The 19,292-nt window shown below is 42.1% G+C and overlaps 1 protein-coding gene across 1 annotated transcript in view; it reads right to left on the minus strand.

Moving 5' to 3' along the window:
* The window catches only part of PTEN (phosphatase and tensin homolog), a 65,685-nt gene extending 46,702 nt beyond the window's left edge, over positions 1-18,983 (minus strand). Inside the window, exons 1-2 of the mRNA XM_055721339.1 lie at positions 18,271-18,983; positions 2,297-2,381 (exon numbers count right to left, since the gene is read on the minus strand). Of these exons, the coding sequence (XP_055577314.1) occupies positions 2,297-2,381; positions 18,271-18,349 (164 nt within the window). The 5' untranslated portion in view covers positions 18,350-18,983. The remainder of the gene's footprint in view (positions 1-2,296; positions 2,382-18,270) is intronic.
* Positions 18,984-19,292: the final 309 nt, after the last annotated feature.

Below are 19,292 nucleotides of genomic sequence, written 5' to 3' on the forward strand. Positions count from 1 at the left end.
CTTCATACAGGTATTTTCAAAGGACAAAATTCCAGCCAAAACCTCTCAAAGCATCAGTCATAGGAAACAGCCAGCAGTCCAGGTCGTACATCTCATACAATATTAGCATTACATTTGTCAGGATACTAGCTATTCAGAAAAAGCCCACTGGCATATCCTGGCTCAATACCAATTGTTCCAGAGCTCAAACATGTTGAACTTCTGCATAAAAAGCTTTTTGAGAAGAATTCCACAATAAAAAGACGACAGGAGCAGATGAGAACCTCCTGATTGCGATGTGCAGAATGCTGCATGATGACAATTTGTGCATTATTCTCGTTTAAAAATAGGAGGCAACAAACAACACTACTTTAGCATCCAGTTCCAAACAGGCACTTGATTTACATCTCTCCATATCTTAATTTGGTTGATTACAGTTTTAGGTGATCACCACTCCTTTTGATCTGAGTGTTTATGGACAACTTAATAATTACATAGTCATCCCCTTTCAAAAGTCTAATTTTCACATACCTACATACTTAACCAATAAAATTTATTTTCCTTCATACAAAAGTAACTGAAATAAAGGCTGTGAATGGAAGAGGGCCTTCAAAGGCTACTGCCTATTTATTTGAATTATTCCCACGTCATTTATTCAAAGCCCTGCCTTTGCCCCTGTCCTACAATTTCCAAAGGTGGAGTCCATCAGGGTCCACATATTTCACATGGCAGATGCAATGCACACATTAACTTAATGAAAAGGTGGCTCTGACTGCTGGTGAAGAAAGATGGCAAGATAGTCTGAGTTTGTGGGACAGCCTTTAACTGTCCCAAAAGGACAGCAAAAGGTTTTTCTTGTGAGGAAGCTGTGTGCAATGATACAACTAGAAAACACAACTTCACACCTCTTAACAATTCTAGCAGACATACACATTGTATGAGAGCAATTACAGATTGCCATGCTGAACCTCGCTGATACAACCAGCTCTGGAAAAGCGACTTCTCACTACCACATGACAGAACAAGGTCACTTTTGCAAGCCTGCTCAAGTGCAGCCTCTGACGTTTTCAGTACTATTCATGGATAGTGAGCTTCAACAGGACCGTTAAACATGCAAAACTGAAACCCCCTCGAACTCGGCTGAAGCTAACTGCAGCTGAGCAGGGTCACTGCCTCCAGACAACTGACTCTGAGTTGAGGGTTATGATTCCTCCCAGTGTGGGAACTAAGGAGCCGTCTCAACTCATTTCTGTACAAACCTGGATGCAAACAGCTACCAGTGAAATTCAAGCAGTGCTAATTCTGCCTGCCCACGACCGTGAGAAACTTTCTGTGGCATCTCAAACCCGGGAGCAGCACTTTCTTGCCCAGATACACCTACTTTAACTTCACTGCATAACCATGCCCCTTACTGCATTATCCCCCCCATCCCCAAACACCAAGTCTCCTGGAGAGCTACTGAACTTAGGACCTCAAACGCCCAAGTTCTCAAGAGCATCACACATGACTTAAAATCAGAACTTAAGGTCTTAAAAACACTAATATTTGGCAGTTTCTGCTTAGTTTTTAATGCAACGTCTCAAACCACATTCTCCAGGTAGGATGCCGACTAAACAAGTCACAGCAATGCTCCTGAAACACTAAATACACCTTCCACAGCTGTATCCAGTAGAACAGAGTAATTAGATTATTTGGCATTAAAAATGACAACCTGTAGGTTGTCTGGTTTTCAGTTTGTTGTTTTTTTTTTTTTTTTACAAGATGTGCTATAAAGCATCACCAGCAATGACAAATTTTAGCTGATTTTTATCCTTATCCACAATTATTGAACACAGCCATATAAAAAAGCCTTTAAAGTTACCTATATTTACTACTTTAAATGAAAATTAACTTATCAAGCATTTCATTTATCGACTGAAGAAATGATACAGGCAAACATATTTTGAAATGTCATCAGCTATGCAAGGAAACTCAACACTGAGCAGAGACATGAACTGACATCTTTCTAAAAGTAAAGAATCTCCTTTTACGCCAACAGAATTTACTGAAGTAATTTTTTTTCACACTAAAGAGCAGATTATATGCATTTGAGATCAACTCAGAACAGCAGCCTGGCCTAGAACTCTAGAAACTATCATTTTCGTTGTTTCCAACATTTTTCAGGAAAGCTAACAAGGCAACATTTATGAGATCCAAAAATCTTGCCATTTCTATGAATCCGAACATACATCCTTTCCTCAGCAGAACATAAATGAGTACAGAAAAGCATATTTAAGATTTACAAAAGTAAGTTAAGGAAAAGAAAAATAAAACTTACCTTACTACATCATCAATGTTGTTCCGGTATACTCCTTCAAGCCTCTCCGCAGGAAAACCCATAGCAATTATGTTTGGATAAATATCTGAATATGCCAGTTATGGAAACATTTGTAAAGCATGTGAAATTTCTACAATAGTATTAAATGGACATTTATCAAATTTATAGCTGTACCCAAGTCAGAGCAACAACTCCAACTGACTCCCATATGTGAGCAATTCAGCTTTATATATGCAGTAATAAGGGATCTTTTCCATAAAAGCTGAGAGAAAATGGGGGTGGGGGAGAATCAGGAGGGAAACTTTTGAAAAGACAGTACTTGGACTACTGCCACTGTAACAGAAATCTGCTTAATCTCAAACACGTAACTTAATAGAAGTCTATGCTACTGGGCAGCTGATGGCCAAGATCCTTTAGGAAGGCAATCCACTAGAAAAGCAAGAGTCAAGTAATCCACTTCTGTCATACATTGCCTCACTACAATCACATAGGTGCTACACAGTGGTCTGCCTCTACAGTCTGAGTGGCATATTAAATCCAACAGGAAACTATTAAAATAGTCTTGTGTGACTAAATTGCAAGATGTTCCAAATTAAAAACCATGTTCAAATCCCCAGTGACCCCAAAATAGATGTATCGCACAAAACAGCAAAACAAGCGAAAAAAGCACATTCCAGGCATGCAAGCCTTAGCAAGGCTACATAAACACTGACAGTTTTATCACTTTACACGATTCCTATTTAACAGACCACTACAGAAGCTGCTAAGGTAGCCCGGCATGCCTAAATGTAATATATTGCAATACAAGGGAATGTACAGATCCAAAAAGGATTATGTATCTTGGTTATTAAAAATTCCCCACTTCTGGAAAAATACTCCAGATTCTTATACTGAACTGCCTGTAATTCACTCGCCAAAAGCAGCCTGAGATAAAGAACTTAGGCAAAATACCTCTTGGTAAAAACAAAACAGCACTAAGGAAAAAGGCCAAGTAAGAAAATTTTAAGTTTACATCTAGAGCCGATGTAGTAAAGAATTCACAACAAACTACTTTTCCTGGTGGTGTAACAATATACGGATTTTTTTTTCTTAAACTTAACTGAAGAAAGTACTCCCGAGTTTTACACATTATTAGAAATGATAATATAGTGAAGAAGCTTCACTGAAAAGCAAAACAGAAATGAAACTGGCAGCTTGAAAACAGACCATACCCTACTGCATTAACATACTCCTCCTCAAACTAATTTTAGAAAGAATAAGGACAAAGCATGATTTGTTTGAAGTTGGCCCTGCTTTAAACAAGGGGGCTGAAACAGGTGATTTCCAGAGGCCTCTTTCAACCTAAGTTATTCCACTTTTTATTTTTATGGTTAAAATATAACAAGCTCTAAAGAGTAATCATAGTAATCATCAGAATGGAAGGCACTGCAGCAGCTTCCAAGATATTAATATTCCAGTTACTTGGACACAAAGAAAAGCCTGAAGTAGGATACAAAATACTCTATCCTTGCAGAATTTCCACTGGCCCGAGTACTCACAGGGAAGCAGCATGGACCAAGCTCTGCATTTACAGTTAACTAGAAGAGTCAAACGTTAAGGACTGAATACAAGGAAATAGCTTTCTACTCTCAAAAAAAGAATTAGCATTTCCTATGTTGTAATCCAAATACATCAAAAAGATTATTTATGCTAGCAATGAGAAAAATATGAAAGTTTTTAAGAAATTCAAGTAAATATCTGTAGCTGCCTTAAATACAGACACTGAAAGGGGTTTGCATCTGGTCTCCAGTTTATACTGTACTTGCCCAAACCCTAAAAAAGCTTAACTTGGGAAAAAAACAAAAAACACCACCCCAAAAAAAAACCCAGTAAGTTGCTTAACTTTCAGAGTTGCTGGTAACTTCAGATACTATCAAATCATATAAATCTTAAAACTCTGAACTTCACTCTGAACATACTTTACTCTGCAAGTAGTCCACACCTCATTGTTAAATTAACAAAAGGCGCTATATAATTAGCAATGTACTTACTATTTTATCAATTACTACTTGCCATAAGCAGAAGAAACTGGTTATAAATCATGTGCACCTGCTCCATGCCTATTAACAGTGAACGACCTGACTTACAGCTAGCACAACCCATCACTCCCTCCTCATTCCCAATTTCTACCTACTGCCAGTTCTAACACTTGTTCTCAAAAACACTTCCTTTTGTGTCCTGCTCCAAGCAGCAGGGCTACATAAATTATCACAGCAAAATAACCCAGTGTATTAGCCTGCTTTCCACAGCACTTCTCCATAGAAGACAAGTATTCATGCTAGCAACAGGGGTAAAATTAATTCATTTTGACACACCGCAAACAAAACAAAACTCAGTTTCAACTGTAGTATATCACCCATGAGACAGATGCCCAAACTTCACCAAACTACCATGTAACTTGCTTAAAATTTCTACTTACTATCACGAGCTTCACTACACATTTTTTTCCACACATTTCAGCCTGCATTTTACGTTCAGATGTTTTTCTTCTGCTGTTGGCTTTTCCTCTTCAAGAGGCTAAGACACAAGATACTTTCCAGGATTCCCAGCTGGTCCAAGATGGAAACAAGGCAGACAAGACACCCCAAGTGAAGGGAACAGAACACCTTCAACAGCAGCATTTCCCATTTGCAGGCTCACAGATTCATTCAAACACCAAAGCCTCAAAACACACAGGCTGAAGTGTTCCAATATAACCGAGGCGGTCTCACATTTTTGGGAAGCACGATCCCTTTTTGGCTGCTGCATCTCACATGACCCCTTCTCCCCTCCCTCGCTCCTCAAGGGCAATGCACAGCTTGCATGCATTTCTTCTTTTAAATTGGAGCAAGCCAGCAGAATTGAATGCTGAAGCTTATCCGTGCATCATTACAGGTGCATTTTTAAACCCAGAGCTGGTATCGCAAAAGGTGTTTAACACTATGCCCGTAAGTAAAATGGAAAGAGACTTGGGGTGGGGGGTGGGGGGTGTGTGTATGACTCAATTTTACTGATACTGATTCAGTAAGAGCGTTGTATGCTCTAGGTTTTGCAACCTGACAGCACAAAACCTGAAGTGTTGCTGAAAAACAAACAATTCAACAGTGGGGCAGGGGTGGGGGCTGTTTTTAGAAAAACATGATTGTTTTTCAAATAGGCAAGCCAATTTCTCTTCCAACTAAATAAAAGCATCCTGTAGTACCTTACTTATTATCTCAAAGTATTAGACTGGAATGCAATTCACACGCCACTGCTGACTCACTCTTCTGTCTGCAACAGATCTGGCATTAAAGGACACTGGCCACAGCAAGCAAATGACACTCTTCCAAGGCACACATGCATGCCTGCAGGCTTCTCCTGCACCAAACGAAAGCAAGTGACATATGACAAATGCATTCATATGTCTGCTGAAGATAATTTTATGTCTTTTTAATATATGCTTCTGACAAGCATGCTGAAGCAGCATGTTGCTTTGAAACTTTTGTTGATTCAAGCAACTGAAGAATGGTTTTTGCTTTAAGGATCAACCTAAGATGGAAGAAGAGAGTGAACGGCTATTGCCGTTTGCATAGATGATCTAAATCTCTAAGCAGAAATAGCCATTTCAGCACTTAATTGAAAAAGCTACCATAAAAACCAAGCTCTTCCACCCTTTCCTCTCCTGCAAAAGGATGCCCCAAGATCTGCAGAAATTGAAGGGGATGGTTGTTACTGCAGCGGTACTAGCTTGCTTTTTTCCTGATGCTGGAGAATGAAACAGTCGTCCTCAGGGACAGCCTGTGATCACTGCATGAAAGGGTATGGAGCCTAGCCAGTTACAGAAGCAACTGTCCAGTGAGCATCATCAGCAAGTTCTATCACCAGTCATGCTCAACAGTTCAGAGACACAGCTTTTCACACATCAGTTAGTTGAACATTGATTTCCAAAGCTGAAATTAAGATATTCGCTACCACAATGGGATTTCTTACAAAGCAGCTTGGAAACTGAGCTTACATTCAAAGCAGTAATTCTGAGTCATCATGAAATTGGTAATGATAGCAATAATTTTAGAAATCTGGAAGAACTGATGATCTAAAGTAAGTTCATTATCAATTTGGGTGGTTGTTTTTTTTAAAAGACAGGCAAATGAAAATAGAAAAAGCCTCAGCCATTTATTGAGACCATTCTACAACACACACAAAACAGTTAACCAAACTGTCGGAACTACCAAAACTTGAAATGGGCTTCCTAAAAACCAAAATAAACCCAGCCATGTTTTGCCAAAGTAGCTTTTCCTAAGAAATCCATTCCCAGAAATGCTTTCAACAGTTTTTAAAGCACTCATTCCTTTCTCAATCTTGTAAACATGGAGACTGGGATTTTAGTTAGCAATCATAATAAAAAATACATGAGACTCATGATACGCAACAGCACAACATTAAAATGCCATCCTCTACTTAAATTTGTACTTCTAACTACAAAACTTCAGCTTTCAAATGAACAAAGATGACACTATGCTATACCCAAGGAAACTTAAAATGTAAGCACCCAATAATTTTGCGAAGTTACCAAGTGCCACAACAAAAAACCCGATACTCTGTCAATATTGAGACATACCAAAGCAAGTAATCCATACACCACTTCAGAAATGTCTTTGCTCTAATGCTGTTTGTAGATTTAACAGAACACTGTTCTTAAAGCCTGAAATCGTTCCCACATGCTAAAGATGATAGTCTTTCCAGTTGCTATGAGAAAAATCCTGTATCATTATGCAAATCAGCAGTTATAATCACTTTCAAAAATAGCTGTCTATATATTCACATTATGCCAAGATCAAATTAAAGAATATGCAGTATAGATGTAAAAATTTTACATACATACAGATATAAAGGCAAATTACTCACGTTGATGCTGTAACTGATTCTGCTCACAAATTCAGCCTTTCTCCTAATAACGGAAGGCGGCCAAAGCAGCATACCGAAATATTTACCAATTCTTAAGTTTTTAAACAGCCACATGGAAGATTTAAAAATAGACAGCTATAGGCTTTCCTACAATGATCAACATTCTCAGTATCTAGAATGTGAGTCATTAGAATAAGTAATTTTATGAAGTCCTATTTCAGAGTATTTAATCCCTTATCCTCGCTCTACTCATGAAGGCAGCTATTAGCAGAAAAACAGAAAGCAAATGATCTAATCTTCCTATTTTATAAACATACTAGAGCATGCAGTGCTTAATAATTTACGTACAGATTTACTTTTCAAACCCAACACTGATGACAGGTTTTAAATCAAAATGCAAATAAAAAACAACTTTAAAACTATTAGCCATTTACAAGCAAAGGCTTCAGGAAGAGCTACAAGGCATTAGATTTCATCTTTCTTTAAAAAGGAATTTAAAACAAACTGAGTGCTCCTGAAGCTGTGAATGATGATCAGTGTTTCCAGTCATGCTTTGGAGCCAAACTTACTGCAAAACCTGAACCTGACACCTGCAAATAAATGGACAATGCTTTTTTCCTGAGCCTCAGCTTCCAGCTTCTAAATATGTACCTTATTTAACAAAGAATAGATTTAAATTGGTGAATCTATGGCCTGAAAAAAGCTTTACAACTGCCAGGAACACGAATTTTCACTTCCAGTTCAGACAAGGCATGTACTCGCTTTAATCCACTCCTGAACAGCCCACTCCTCATTTGTGTGCAAGCTGCTGTCAGTACTGCTCCACTACACAACACCCATCACCCTCCTGGCTGCAGAGGGACACAGTGCAAAGGAAACCAGCCTCTAGCATGGGGTTACCAAGCTGTCAACCCCTAAGACCCATTTGATAGCAACACCAAAGAGCAGAAGAACATGACTTTGAAGTCTCTGAAAGTTGCTTTGTTGTCTCAATTTGTCTGCAATTTTCAGGAATTCTGACTTCAGTAACCATGCAACATGGTCTAGTGGTGCATCTGGCCCTACCAGCTATGAAGTGTCAGTGTGCTAACCTCAAGTCCTTTAACTCCAGCTTAAACAAGTCCGTATAGCAATGGCAAGAAAAAAAGAACTGTTCTTGCTGCTCAACAGCTTGACAGCCTGAAGCTACAGGGGGAGTGTTACGAGAAGTGTCCACACTCCATCCCCAAACAGCTTTAAGAGTCCTGACAAATGGCCAAGCTCCTATTAGTGCCATTTTCATGACAGCATCCCTACCAAGACGACATAGAAAAATATACCCAGCCAAATCTAGAAGTTTCTAGCATATATACTGATTAGTCTGTGCACATGCATACTTTTTTTTTAATAGGGGGCACTGCCATTACCCAGCATGAAATGCAAAGTAAGTTTACTATTTTTCTATGAGTCTGGATGATTGGGAAGTATAGAGGAAACGAACAGGAAGAAAGTTCTTCAGAGCAAAGGAGGATTCCTTGCAGCCAGCCAGCTGCACTTGCCAATTCTACCATCTGTGCCTTAAAGAACAAGAAAAGAGACCAACTCAGATGTGGCTAAGAAAAACATCTTATGATTTAGAAGAAATGCATTTAACCCCTTAATGCTCAGTATTTCAACTACAACATCTTTTTTTATTTTTTAATCTTTCAGATTGCAATTTAAACGCAGCAACCTAAACAAGGAACAAAACTGCAACTCCTTCATATCCAGGAGGCAAACCTGTCCAGATGAGGTCACGGAGCTGACAAAAGGTCTAGAGGGGAACTCAAATTCATACAGCATGAAGTAGTAAATCAGAGGATGCTTGAAGATGATACTGCCAGGCTGTCTCAGGAACCAGCTACAACCACAACTCACTTCCATCCCACAGCAGGGCTTTACTATACTGCATTTGGGAAGTATTCCCAGAGCAGGAGTCTGTCCCTTCATCTGTGAGGTGTATGAAATGTGTCCTGGAGCTCTGTGCCATACAGAGGCTTTGCTGAACAACTAAAAGGGCCATAGAGATTGGAAAAAACTCACACAATCTACCTAATAAGCAGACACTTTTTTCTTTTTTTTGCAAAACATGCTATCAACCTCAGAAATGTCACAGCATAAATACAAAAAACGGTAACAAGGAAGCATGAAAAGATTAAAGATCTTGTTCTGACAAACACTTGAGAGAGACATCTTAAACTTCCATTTCAACATGGTTTGGAATCACAAATAAAGACAGGAAAGCATGGGGATATTAAAGGAAACACAAGCTTACTGTGAAGACCTGCAAATCCCTCTAAAATAGCTGATGATATTACAGGACAGAAAAAAGCTACACTTCCCATTAAGACAAAGCCAAGAGCAAACAGGTGCATAACAAATGATGCAACAGCACACCACATTATTCGTGTAAAATTTGACAGAAAGAACTCCTCAGCTGAGGAGTCAAAGACTGGGTCTCAACTCCTCACTCAACTTCAAGTCCAGGTCTACAGCACCGAACAAAACCCTACAGTCACAAGTTTCTAGAGGTCAAAACATGCAGAGGTCCACTTAAAAAGGCTTTTTGTTTCTGCTCGTGCTTTGGAAGAAGCCACATCTCATCTTATCATACGTACCCTGCCATCCCAACTAGCTGCAGCAACACACAGCAGCCCAAGGCCAAGAGCTGAGCCAGCGGCAAAGGACAACTGTACATGTGAGGCTAAGCAGCCTTGCTCAAGGTAACACGTCTGCGGAGTGGATCTTCTCAGTAGGCAGCAATGCATATGAGAAGCTTGATGGCTGCATCTTAGTTTGAGATTTCTGAAGTGATAAACTCACAAACCAAACTCAACATGAAGGCTTTCAAGGAAGAGTACAGAACCTCCCTGGTACATGTTCTCAGCACACTACCCACCCTTTGCAGGATCTCCTTAAATGAGCACCAATGCGTACTTAAGCATATCCTAACTTCAAACACCCACAGAAGAAATACAATAATTTTATTCAGTAAAAAAGAAGTCAGCACAGAGAGTCACTACTTCGATATTTACTGACAGGAAGTGAAAAATAGCTCAGTCTCAACTTTTTGCAAGTCTGAAAGGACATCCAAAACTGTCAGAGACAAGGGAATTTAAAATAGCTATTGGGCTGAAGGACAAACGTCACACTAGAAAGTTTTGTAAAATATAAGATACAAAACCTAGGATCTGTACAAATTAACCAAACCTTAACTTGGGGGTGGGGGGGTGGTAATCCAAGAGAAGATAAAAGCAAGCAGCAAAACAAGACATAAGGACATCCTAATAAATTGTTTCTCAACCAACAAGCCCAAAGTAGATATTATTTTCATTCTAATAAGATCTAGTGTTTTCCTCCTCTAAATGTTAGTATAAAAAAAGGACATTACTTCTCTAACTCACCCACACAAGAAATTAAAGAATAGAAAATACACAACTACTTCAATTCTAGCCCAATATATACCCAGGCAATGCAATTTATTAAGCAGAGGCTTCTAAGGAAATTAATCATGCAATTAAAAGCTATTATACTACAGCTCTAAAAAAGCAGAATTAAGTTTATAAAGCCATTTCTTAAGCACTTCACTACAAAAAAATGGGTATTAAGCAGTTTTTATGCACTGCTGCACGTTGGGGCCATGAAGCTGGGACTTCATCTTTAAAGGGAAAAACACCAGCTTTTGCAATAGTCATCTTCCCAAACACAGAGCAGTTGAATTTAATATTTTAGCTACACAGTCAATTACCATTTGAATCACAGACCCCACTACTTTAGCTACATTGCCTAAAAATCATTCTTAAGATAACCTAGATATACGCAGCACGATAACAGCCTAATTGCACAATTATTTACTTCCATTCTACAAAACATCTTTTTTTCAGGGCCTCACAGGCGAGACAGTAAATGAGGCAGATAACAGGAGCAAAGAGAACGCTGGCTTGATTTAGAAACTGGAACAAGGATTTGTTTACATCTGAAATATCAATCTGGGACTAAGATACACTTGAAAACTGACAGCAATCTCTGAACCCAGAGTAGAGTCAACCACCCACAAAGCATTCGTATTTCAGAAGAGATCCTCCTCTACAGAGCTACTTATGAATGTTCCCATAGTTTCAAATAAAATTCCCTTCTTACAGTACAGAAGTCACCATCCCAGTAGCTCACACGAATCCACAAACGTGCACAGCTTTAATCCCCAAAACCTTCACAAAAGTGCCAAAATCAAAGGAGCCCACAACTACCCTAGTATTTAAGATGAGGCATCAGGTATATGAAGCAACCACTACTCACAACTCCAGGCTATATCCCATTTACCACCCCGAAAAAGCTATGCAATAATTAACCTTCAATATCCACTCTACATTAGGCACAGTAAATGAATACAAATCACATGTAGCTCCAAGTTCCAGAGTCATCGCTGGGTACTCGGAACTAGAAAAGAGGTGCACTTCAAAAAGGAGTTAGTTATGACTAATGACAGCAACTTCGGTCTGTAATGTAATTAAGGGATTTGACAGCTCAGCTGCCTATTGCCTGCCTTTTCTTCCAGTTCTTCAGAACACAACTATTGTCCCTTAAATCATTAAACAAGAACCACCTTCTTGTTTAAACACGTAAGGGAAGCCTCTTGGCTAAGGTACCAGGGGTGTAATTTGTCAGCTTATGCAGTATTAATGTGGCAACAACATTAATCCATTAAAAATATAATTTCATTTAAGAAACTATTCAGAGATTCACAACTGGCAAAAGCAAGTTAATAGACACTTTTACCTATAAAAGACACTTTACCTATAAAATTTCAGCTTCGTAGTTAATACATTCTGAAGTTTAGTTTTGGCGTAGCTTTACATTTTTTAGCACAGGGATTTTTAACATAATGTGTTAATAAAACACATTCTTTCAGTCATGTTATTACTGAACAAATTATATCACTTGCTTCCACAATGAAGAGGATGTAGGTGTCCAAATCATCCTACAAGGAAGAAAATGGAAGACACTTCTCTTCTAGAAGAAAATTATAAAATTCTGTATTCCTCTACGTAGTGTTTTAACATGTAATTTAGTAAATACTGCCTTTCTCTACAGCAGTCACTGTACTTCAAAACCTTTTGGCAATTAAAAAAAAAGTTAAGTGAGACATATTAAGTGTAGCACTGGATAGCACAGGAAAAACATTTTTGTCCCAAAGACATCTGCTGATCATGAGCCTAGCAGCCATCAAAAGCCAACTAATCTTTCCGCATTTATTACAATGCGGCAATAAAATAGCCATTTCAAGTGTTGCATAAGCTCCACACTCAAGGCTATATCCTTTCCCTAAATACACCGTAACCATCTCATGAAGTCAGTGGAAGTCACATGTAATTATCTTGAGGACAGAAAAGCCTTCCTGACTGGCACAAGTTCCTAGAAAGATGCACTTTCAAAATTCATCAACCTTTTTCCAAGACTGACGTTGGACCCAGTGTTGACACATGGTCAACCAGTTACAAGGAGAGCTAAACCAAGAGCTTAGTGGGTGGGATCTTCAGAAGTCCTCAACACTGACCTAACCATCCTCACTGAAGTCACTAGCCAGCCTCAATAAAGATAATTTCTCAAGGACCTCACATGCCAACACCTCATCAGTCTTACTGTATGAGATAACTTCAATTTTTCCTAAAAAGAAAAAAAAAAGCTCAAAACCAGTACCAGTCCTAGTAAAGCTTGCATTTTATTCAGCATTACCCTCTTAATGTTTAACGGCAAAGCTTTAGATGTTCTGAAAATTACACACACTTAATTAAGCTTACAAACAGATGCCAATGAAGATTAGCTTCAGTTGTGTTTTTTTTCTAAAAGGTCACCATCTAAGAAAATTTTATAAAGCGTCCACATTAGCTGCACTCTTTCCCTTCCCCACCTTCAAAAGAACATATAGTCATCACTTCAATAGCAGAGCTACGTGAAGCCAGGAACCAGTTTGCAGCTTTTGTCGATTTAAAAGTGTGCACAGGCAGTTATTTTTTAACTTCATGTTTAGCTTGTGCAAACAGTCTCCAGCAACACTGCACATTGATTAAAAATTTCTGATGATGCAAGATCAAGTAGTTCATTAGGAAGCCCGCACGTCATTTAAGTAAGCACAAAGAGATGAGCTGTAAATTGTCAAGCATCTTTTAAGTCCCTTTCCAAGGAACCGCAGTCAAAAAGCAGGGCAGAAAGGGGCTGGGGTTACTTTGAATGGATGCAGTGAGGGTTGCAAAACAGGGCACTTGCTCGAATGGTTGGGGTTTTGTGCATAGGCTTCAGCTGTCAAACATCACTATACACAAACATGCACGTACTATGGCAATATGTCAAAGTGGGGGGGTGGGGGGGTGGTGTTAGGTTGTTTTTTAGGAAAAATAAGCAATCCAGTACATCTCTAACCCCAGAAGAAGAAATGCAGGAACACACTTGTATCTATCACCACTTGGCATTCTCTATCTGGACAATTCAAAAATCTTGATTCTTGGTATGTGCAGAAAGACCAGTTTTCCCAGGATCAAATACATCCTACAGCAAGCAGGTAACTGAATCAAACTCTGGGAAATCCCCAGCCAGTACCGTTTTACTGCTGTCTGTTCAAACACACTTCTTGGATGAATTCAGAGCAAAACTGGCACTAATCTTCTTGTCCAAAACCCAACATCATCCCAGGCTCCAGAAGCCAAACAAGTCTATCGGGCTCTTAACACTGCTAAGTAACATGGTTTACTCCAGAACAAAGAAATACTTTTCGACCAATAAAATGCACTGCCAGTAGGTTTTTTCTAGTTTCTTCTAAACCCTTACCAGTCCTTACTGCACTTGTGTGCAAGAAAAACTTCTGAAAAAACATCTAACAAACTTCAATTTTAAAATGAAACCAAATATTTCAAACGAATGGCATTTCCAACTTGGGCTCTATTTTTAAACACGGTATATACCTCGTGCCACTAATTCATCTTTTTCCTGGAAGCTAAGCCATTTTGAGTGTAGTCACATAATTTAACATTTCATTAAAAATGCAACAAGTTTTAGGAGTGCAAACAGCATAAAGCAGTATGACATCCTAAGAAGCTTCCACTTGCAATTTTAGCATTCTCTGCTTTTCATTATATGGGACAAACTACATGCGAGACTTGTAAATAAACTGCACCCAACATCTAATCTGTACTGAATATTGCTGCAGTTTATATGACTATGTAGGTCACAAGCAACACATGCTTCAATTAAGAATCAGGGTAGGCATGCTCTACTCTATGCTTAGGCTAGATGGCCATTACCACACGTAACAGAAGGCCTGGAAACATGAGACAAAATTTAACCAAAGCTGTAATGAGCACAAGAAGCAGTTACACGATTTTTTCCACTTTAGTCTCAAATTGTTAAGCCACTTGCTAAACTCGGTTATGCACAGACCTCTTAAAGCACAACCAATCAATGCAATACACAACACTTGCATGCACTCTCTTCACTGTTCCCTGCAGTAAAACGGTCAACAACCAAGGTGCACAATTTCAGAAATACCAAACATCATAGTGCCACAGAAAAATATAGTAGTCATTGCTTCATAAAGAAATACAGCCATCTTACAAAAAAGCCATTAATTCAACCTTTCATTCTCACCCATTTGCACCAAAAGTATCAGCGTTACAGAAATGAAACCAATCCAAATAGATCAGAAATAAACACAATACCTGAAATAAAGTACTAAAAAACCGACATAATGCCTCTATCTTTAAAACCCTTTCCTCTTCTAATTTCATTTTTTTTCCCCAAGAAGTACATAAAAAGACTGCTCAGAGAGAAAAGAACATTTGATGAAAAGTAATGTTAGTATGTTTTTTAAAGACACTTGTTTCATAATTAGCACAGAGGACTATTCTCGTATTATGTACATAAAGCTACTGATTTTGGGAAGTCACTATTTCCCTTTCCTAAAATCCTACGTTATCCACACAAGAAGAATTCTTAACCAACTCATCAGGAACTGAGAGTCCCAAGCATGATGTACGGTAATACATGCACCAGCCCCAGTTTTAAAAGGATTTGACACAGCCCAACGCTGGAGGGGTGGACGGACAGGAGGAGATGTCCTCAAAAATAAGGGCATTTGGTACTCCAGCACCTAATCCAGCCTGCCTTTTGGCACTTGGGTGCTCCCTGCAACGCCTTGGGAGAATCAGCTGTGACAGAAATACGAAGACTGCAAGTCTTTCGTCCACCTGAAAACACGAACACACAAACCCTCCCTCCAAGTTGAGTAGAAGACAAGACCACAGAATACAGGCTGGAGATGAGGCACCTCACCTGATTTACTGTAGATTCATTTTATTCACTTCCCAAAGCACAGGTTGTAATCACCAGCTACTAAGTATTTTGGAGCCACTACCATCCAACTACTCATACAGAACTATTTACTGCAGGAGGAATTTACACCTCCATTTCCCCTATCCCGGCTAAATGCCCAAATCACTGGGCTATCCAGCTCATATCAGTCTTTCTTTTAGCTTGACAGAAGTAGCTACCCTGAAATAACCAGTAATCTATAACACAGGACACTCCTACAGATACGGGTGTGCAGGGAAGCAAAACTGACCAACAGCAGAAATGCAGATGGTAGCTTGTTTCGATCAAAAAATTTTAAGCTCCAGCACACAGTGAGAAAGTAAATTTGGGTACTTGAACCCCAGTCCTCCTGCCACTCACTACATGACTTGCTTTCCCAAAAGCTCACTTAGGTTTCAAGTTTTCTCTACCTTCATCTAACATCACAAGGTTGGAGAGCTAACTCCCAGCTCAGTCCTCTGTTATGCGTGTGAGAAATAAACAGGTTATTTTCCAGCTACCAGATATGGTGAGCAACAATTCCATCAAAGCCCTGCAAAAAGAACATCTCTAAAAAGCCTGCACAAAGTGATAAAAAATTAAACTTTCACTTCTACAACAATGTCAGCCTTCAAGTAAATCCATTCAACTGTACAGGCAGCAGTCTTCATTCATTCATTATCTGTTCAAAATGTACAGCTACAAAAAAAAAATAAGACTAAGAATAAGCTTCTTCCAAAGATAGTTTTACAATCTTGAAAAAAAAACCCAACACCTTTTCTATAAATTTCACTACAGAACTGCAGCCAGCTGCTTCTTTTAGGAAAACCAGCCTAAGCCCAGTGTTCAGGGGCCTACTTCTAATGTAAAATTCTAAGAATAAAATTAATGAGACAAAGTTAAAAAACAAGCAATGAACTCCATTTGGCATATCATTAGCAACCTTGAGCAAAAAAACCAAGGTTCAACATTCACCTATTTTCTTAACAAGAGCAGATGACTAGTTAAAAGGTCTGTTTGGATCAACAAATCTCTCCCTACCAATGGCATATCTGGGCAAAGATATCTGAAACACCACACTCTTCAACTGTGAAGCCAGAACATCGTCGTTTTGCCACCACTTAACTCTTCTTAAAACCACAAAGTTCCCAGCAAACCCATCACTCACAGAATAAAAATAGTAATAATTAAAAAAAAAAATCAACTCAGACTTCTATCGTTAAGTCAGCAGTTAAGGGCTGCACTGGCCTATATCAGCATTACAGCTGCCCTAGTCATAGGCCAACGAAACAACCAAGTGCAAATGTTTAAAAATGCAAGCCTAAAATTACATTTTATCAGTACTATGAACAGAATGCAAGAACTACATAGCAGAGCTGCTGCTTTTTTACTAAAAGCTAGTAGCCACCTGCTAAAGTCACGAACCTTTCAGGCCACTTAAAAGCCCCCAAAATTTTAGGCCAAGGCTCAGTTCAACAGCACAAGCGCTGAGCTAGTCACAGCTGTTACCAGTTCTAAGCCTGCCCAAGAACTAGATTTATCTGTAGTGCTTGCTATGGCATGAATGCGATTGCTCCAAAAATGAATAATTTTCACCCTGATCCTGCTGCAGCACAGAAAACACTCCTTCTACAGGGATAAGACTAGCTCTGAATACTGCTGTCAATATTCATTTTTCCTAGGACAGTTCCAACTCTTAAGCGAGGTTCTTGCTCCAAAACCTCTCCCAGTAATGGTCTTGCTCCACCATGGAGAAAGACCATGACCACAGCACAGCCTCTACATACCATTAACTCTGCAAGGCACTCAAAGCTGAACATCTGCCTGCCACTACTACTGCACATTGTTTGAAAGACCACCAAAACTATACACTACCAATGCTTTCCTATGGTTTGACTCAGTCATAATTGCATACTAATTACATATTCCAGAATTACACTGCTCACAATCCTCCTCGATAAAACCCAGTGCACTCTCATTTATAAGACATCCTTGTGTTTACTGTATCTGAAATTATGCCAAAGCACTGTTCGCGCATGGCATTAGGAAAAAAGGTATATTTTTTAATCTGGAAGAAGTGCCACCTCTTGTCATCAAGAACTTTGCTACATCGTATGGCAAAAGAGCACAAGCTCTACTTTACTGAATCTGTGAAAATCAGGGCAGAGGACACAGGCTTCGCCTCTCCTGCTGCACAGACTGAAGCAACCCGAGTAAAGCCACAGGCCTGCCACGACTGTATCTGCAATTCAAGACGAGTTACTAAACAAAAAAATTATTTTAAAAAATGCTCTGGATCTGAGTCACGGCAGGACAGGCGCATTTTCTATGCGATCCGAAAAATCAGCAGAGCCGGAGATCAGCGGCGGACCCGCGCTGCTCCGGGAGCGGACCGGGCCGGGGGGCGGCAGCAGCACCTCCGCGACCCGGGGGCGGCAGCAGGCAGGCTGCGGCCGCCAAGGAGCGCTAACGTGAATCCTCGCCATCGCGGGGCTCCCGTTACTCTGCCCGGCGGCCGGGCCCCGGCTCAGCAGCCGCCCGGACAAAAGAAGGCCGAGGCGGCGCAGCGGCGGCCCGGGCGAGCCCCAACAGCAGCTGCCGGCCTCCCGGTGGAGAGGCACCGGGAAGCGCGTTAGGTAACCGCCGCGCAGGTCTGATGCAATAGCTGTACGTGCAGCGCCCGGTGCCGGGCCGCGTCCCCGGCGGGAGGATACAGGTCAGGTCCAGGTCGAAGCCATCCTCCTGGTATCGCCTTTTGTTCCTGCTGACGATCTCTTTGATGATGGCGGTCATGTCTGGCAGCCGGGGTCCGCTCCGGGACAGCGCGCAGGGGCCGGGCGGCGGCAGGGCGCGGAGCCGGGAGGCGGCGGCGGGCCGGCGGCCGCCGGGCGGCCCCGGGCGCGGGGCCTGCTGCGCCGGCGGCTCAGCCCCAGGCGGGCACGCCTCCCCCCGCGGCGGCGGCGGCTCCCGGCGACGGCGGCTGCCCCCTCCTCCTCCTCCTCCTGCCGCCGCTGCGCCGAGCGGGGCGGGAGCAGCGGCGGCGGCGCCCGAGCAGAGAGGGTCCGGAGCCGGGCCGAGTCCCTGAGGGTGCCGCCGCCGCCGCCGTCTTTGAGGCGAGCGAGGCGGAGGCGGAGAGAGCAGCTCTCCGGCGCTCCGGGCCCCAGCAATGGTGACAGCGGCGCGGGGCGCCCCCCCGGCCCGGCCCCGCTCCGCCCCGCTCCGCTCCCCGCCCGGGGCGGCGGCGGCGGCGGCAGCGGCGGCGGGCCCGAGGCCGCGCGGTGGGGCCGCGCCGCCGGGCGGGCGGGCGGGCGGGCGCTCCGCGGCGGGGCAGCGGTGGCGGCTCCTCAGGGCGTGCGGGCCAGCGGCGCGGCCTGGCTCATCCCCCCCGGCCTGCTCCGCGCCCAGCAGCGCCGCGCCAGCGCTAGACTCCCATCATGGCTGCAGCTTCCGAGAGGGGAGGCAGCGCCGCCCCGCCCCCTCCACCGCCTCCGCCGCTCCGAGAAAGTAGTCCCCCGCGAACCGGCCAGCCGCCGCCCCGCCCCAGCGCTCCGCCACCCGCCTCGCCCCCGCCCGCCGTCCCGCCTGCCCCTCTTCGCGCCGCAACCCCGACTCCCGCCGCCCCGCGGGGGCGAGGAGGTGGCGGGCGGAGGGATACCGGCCGCGCGGAGAGACGCCGCTGTCGCTGCGCCGAGCAGCGGTACTGCGCCGAGTCACGTGGGCGACCCGCTGCGCTCGC

Source organism: Falco cherrug, chromosome 9, assembly GCF_023634085.1.
Source record: "Falco cherrug isolate bFalChe1 chromosome 9, bFalChe1.pri, whole genome shotgun sequence".
Taxonomy (NCBI): Eukaryota; Metazoa; Chordata; class Aves; order Falconiformes; family Falconidae; genus Falco; species Falco cherrug.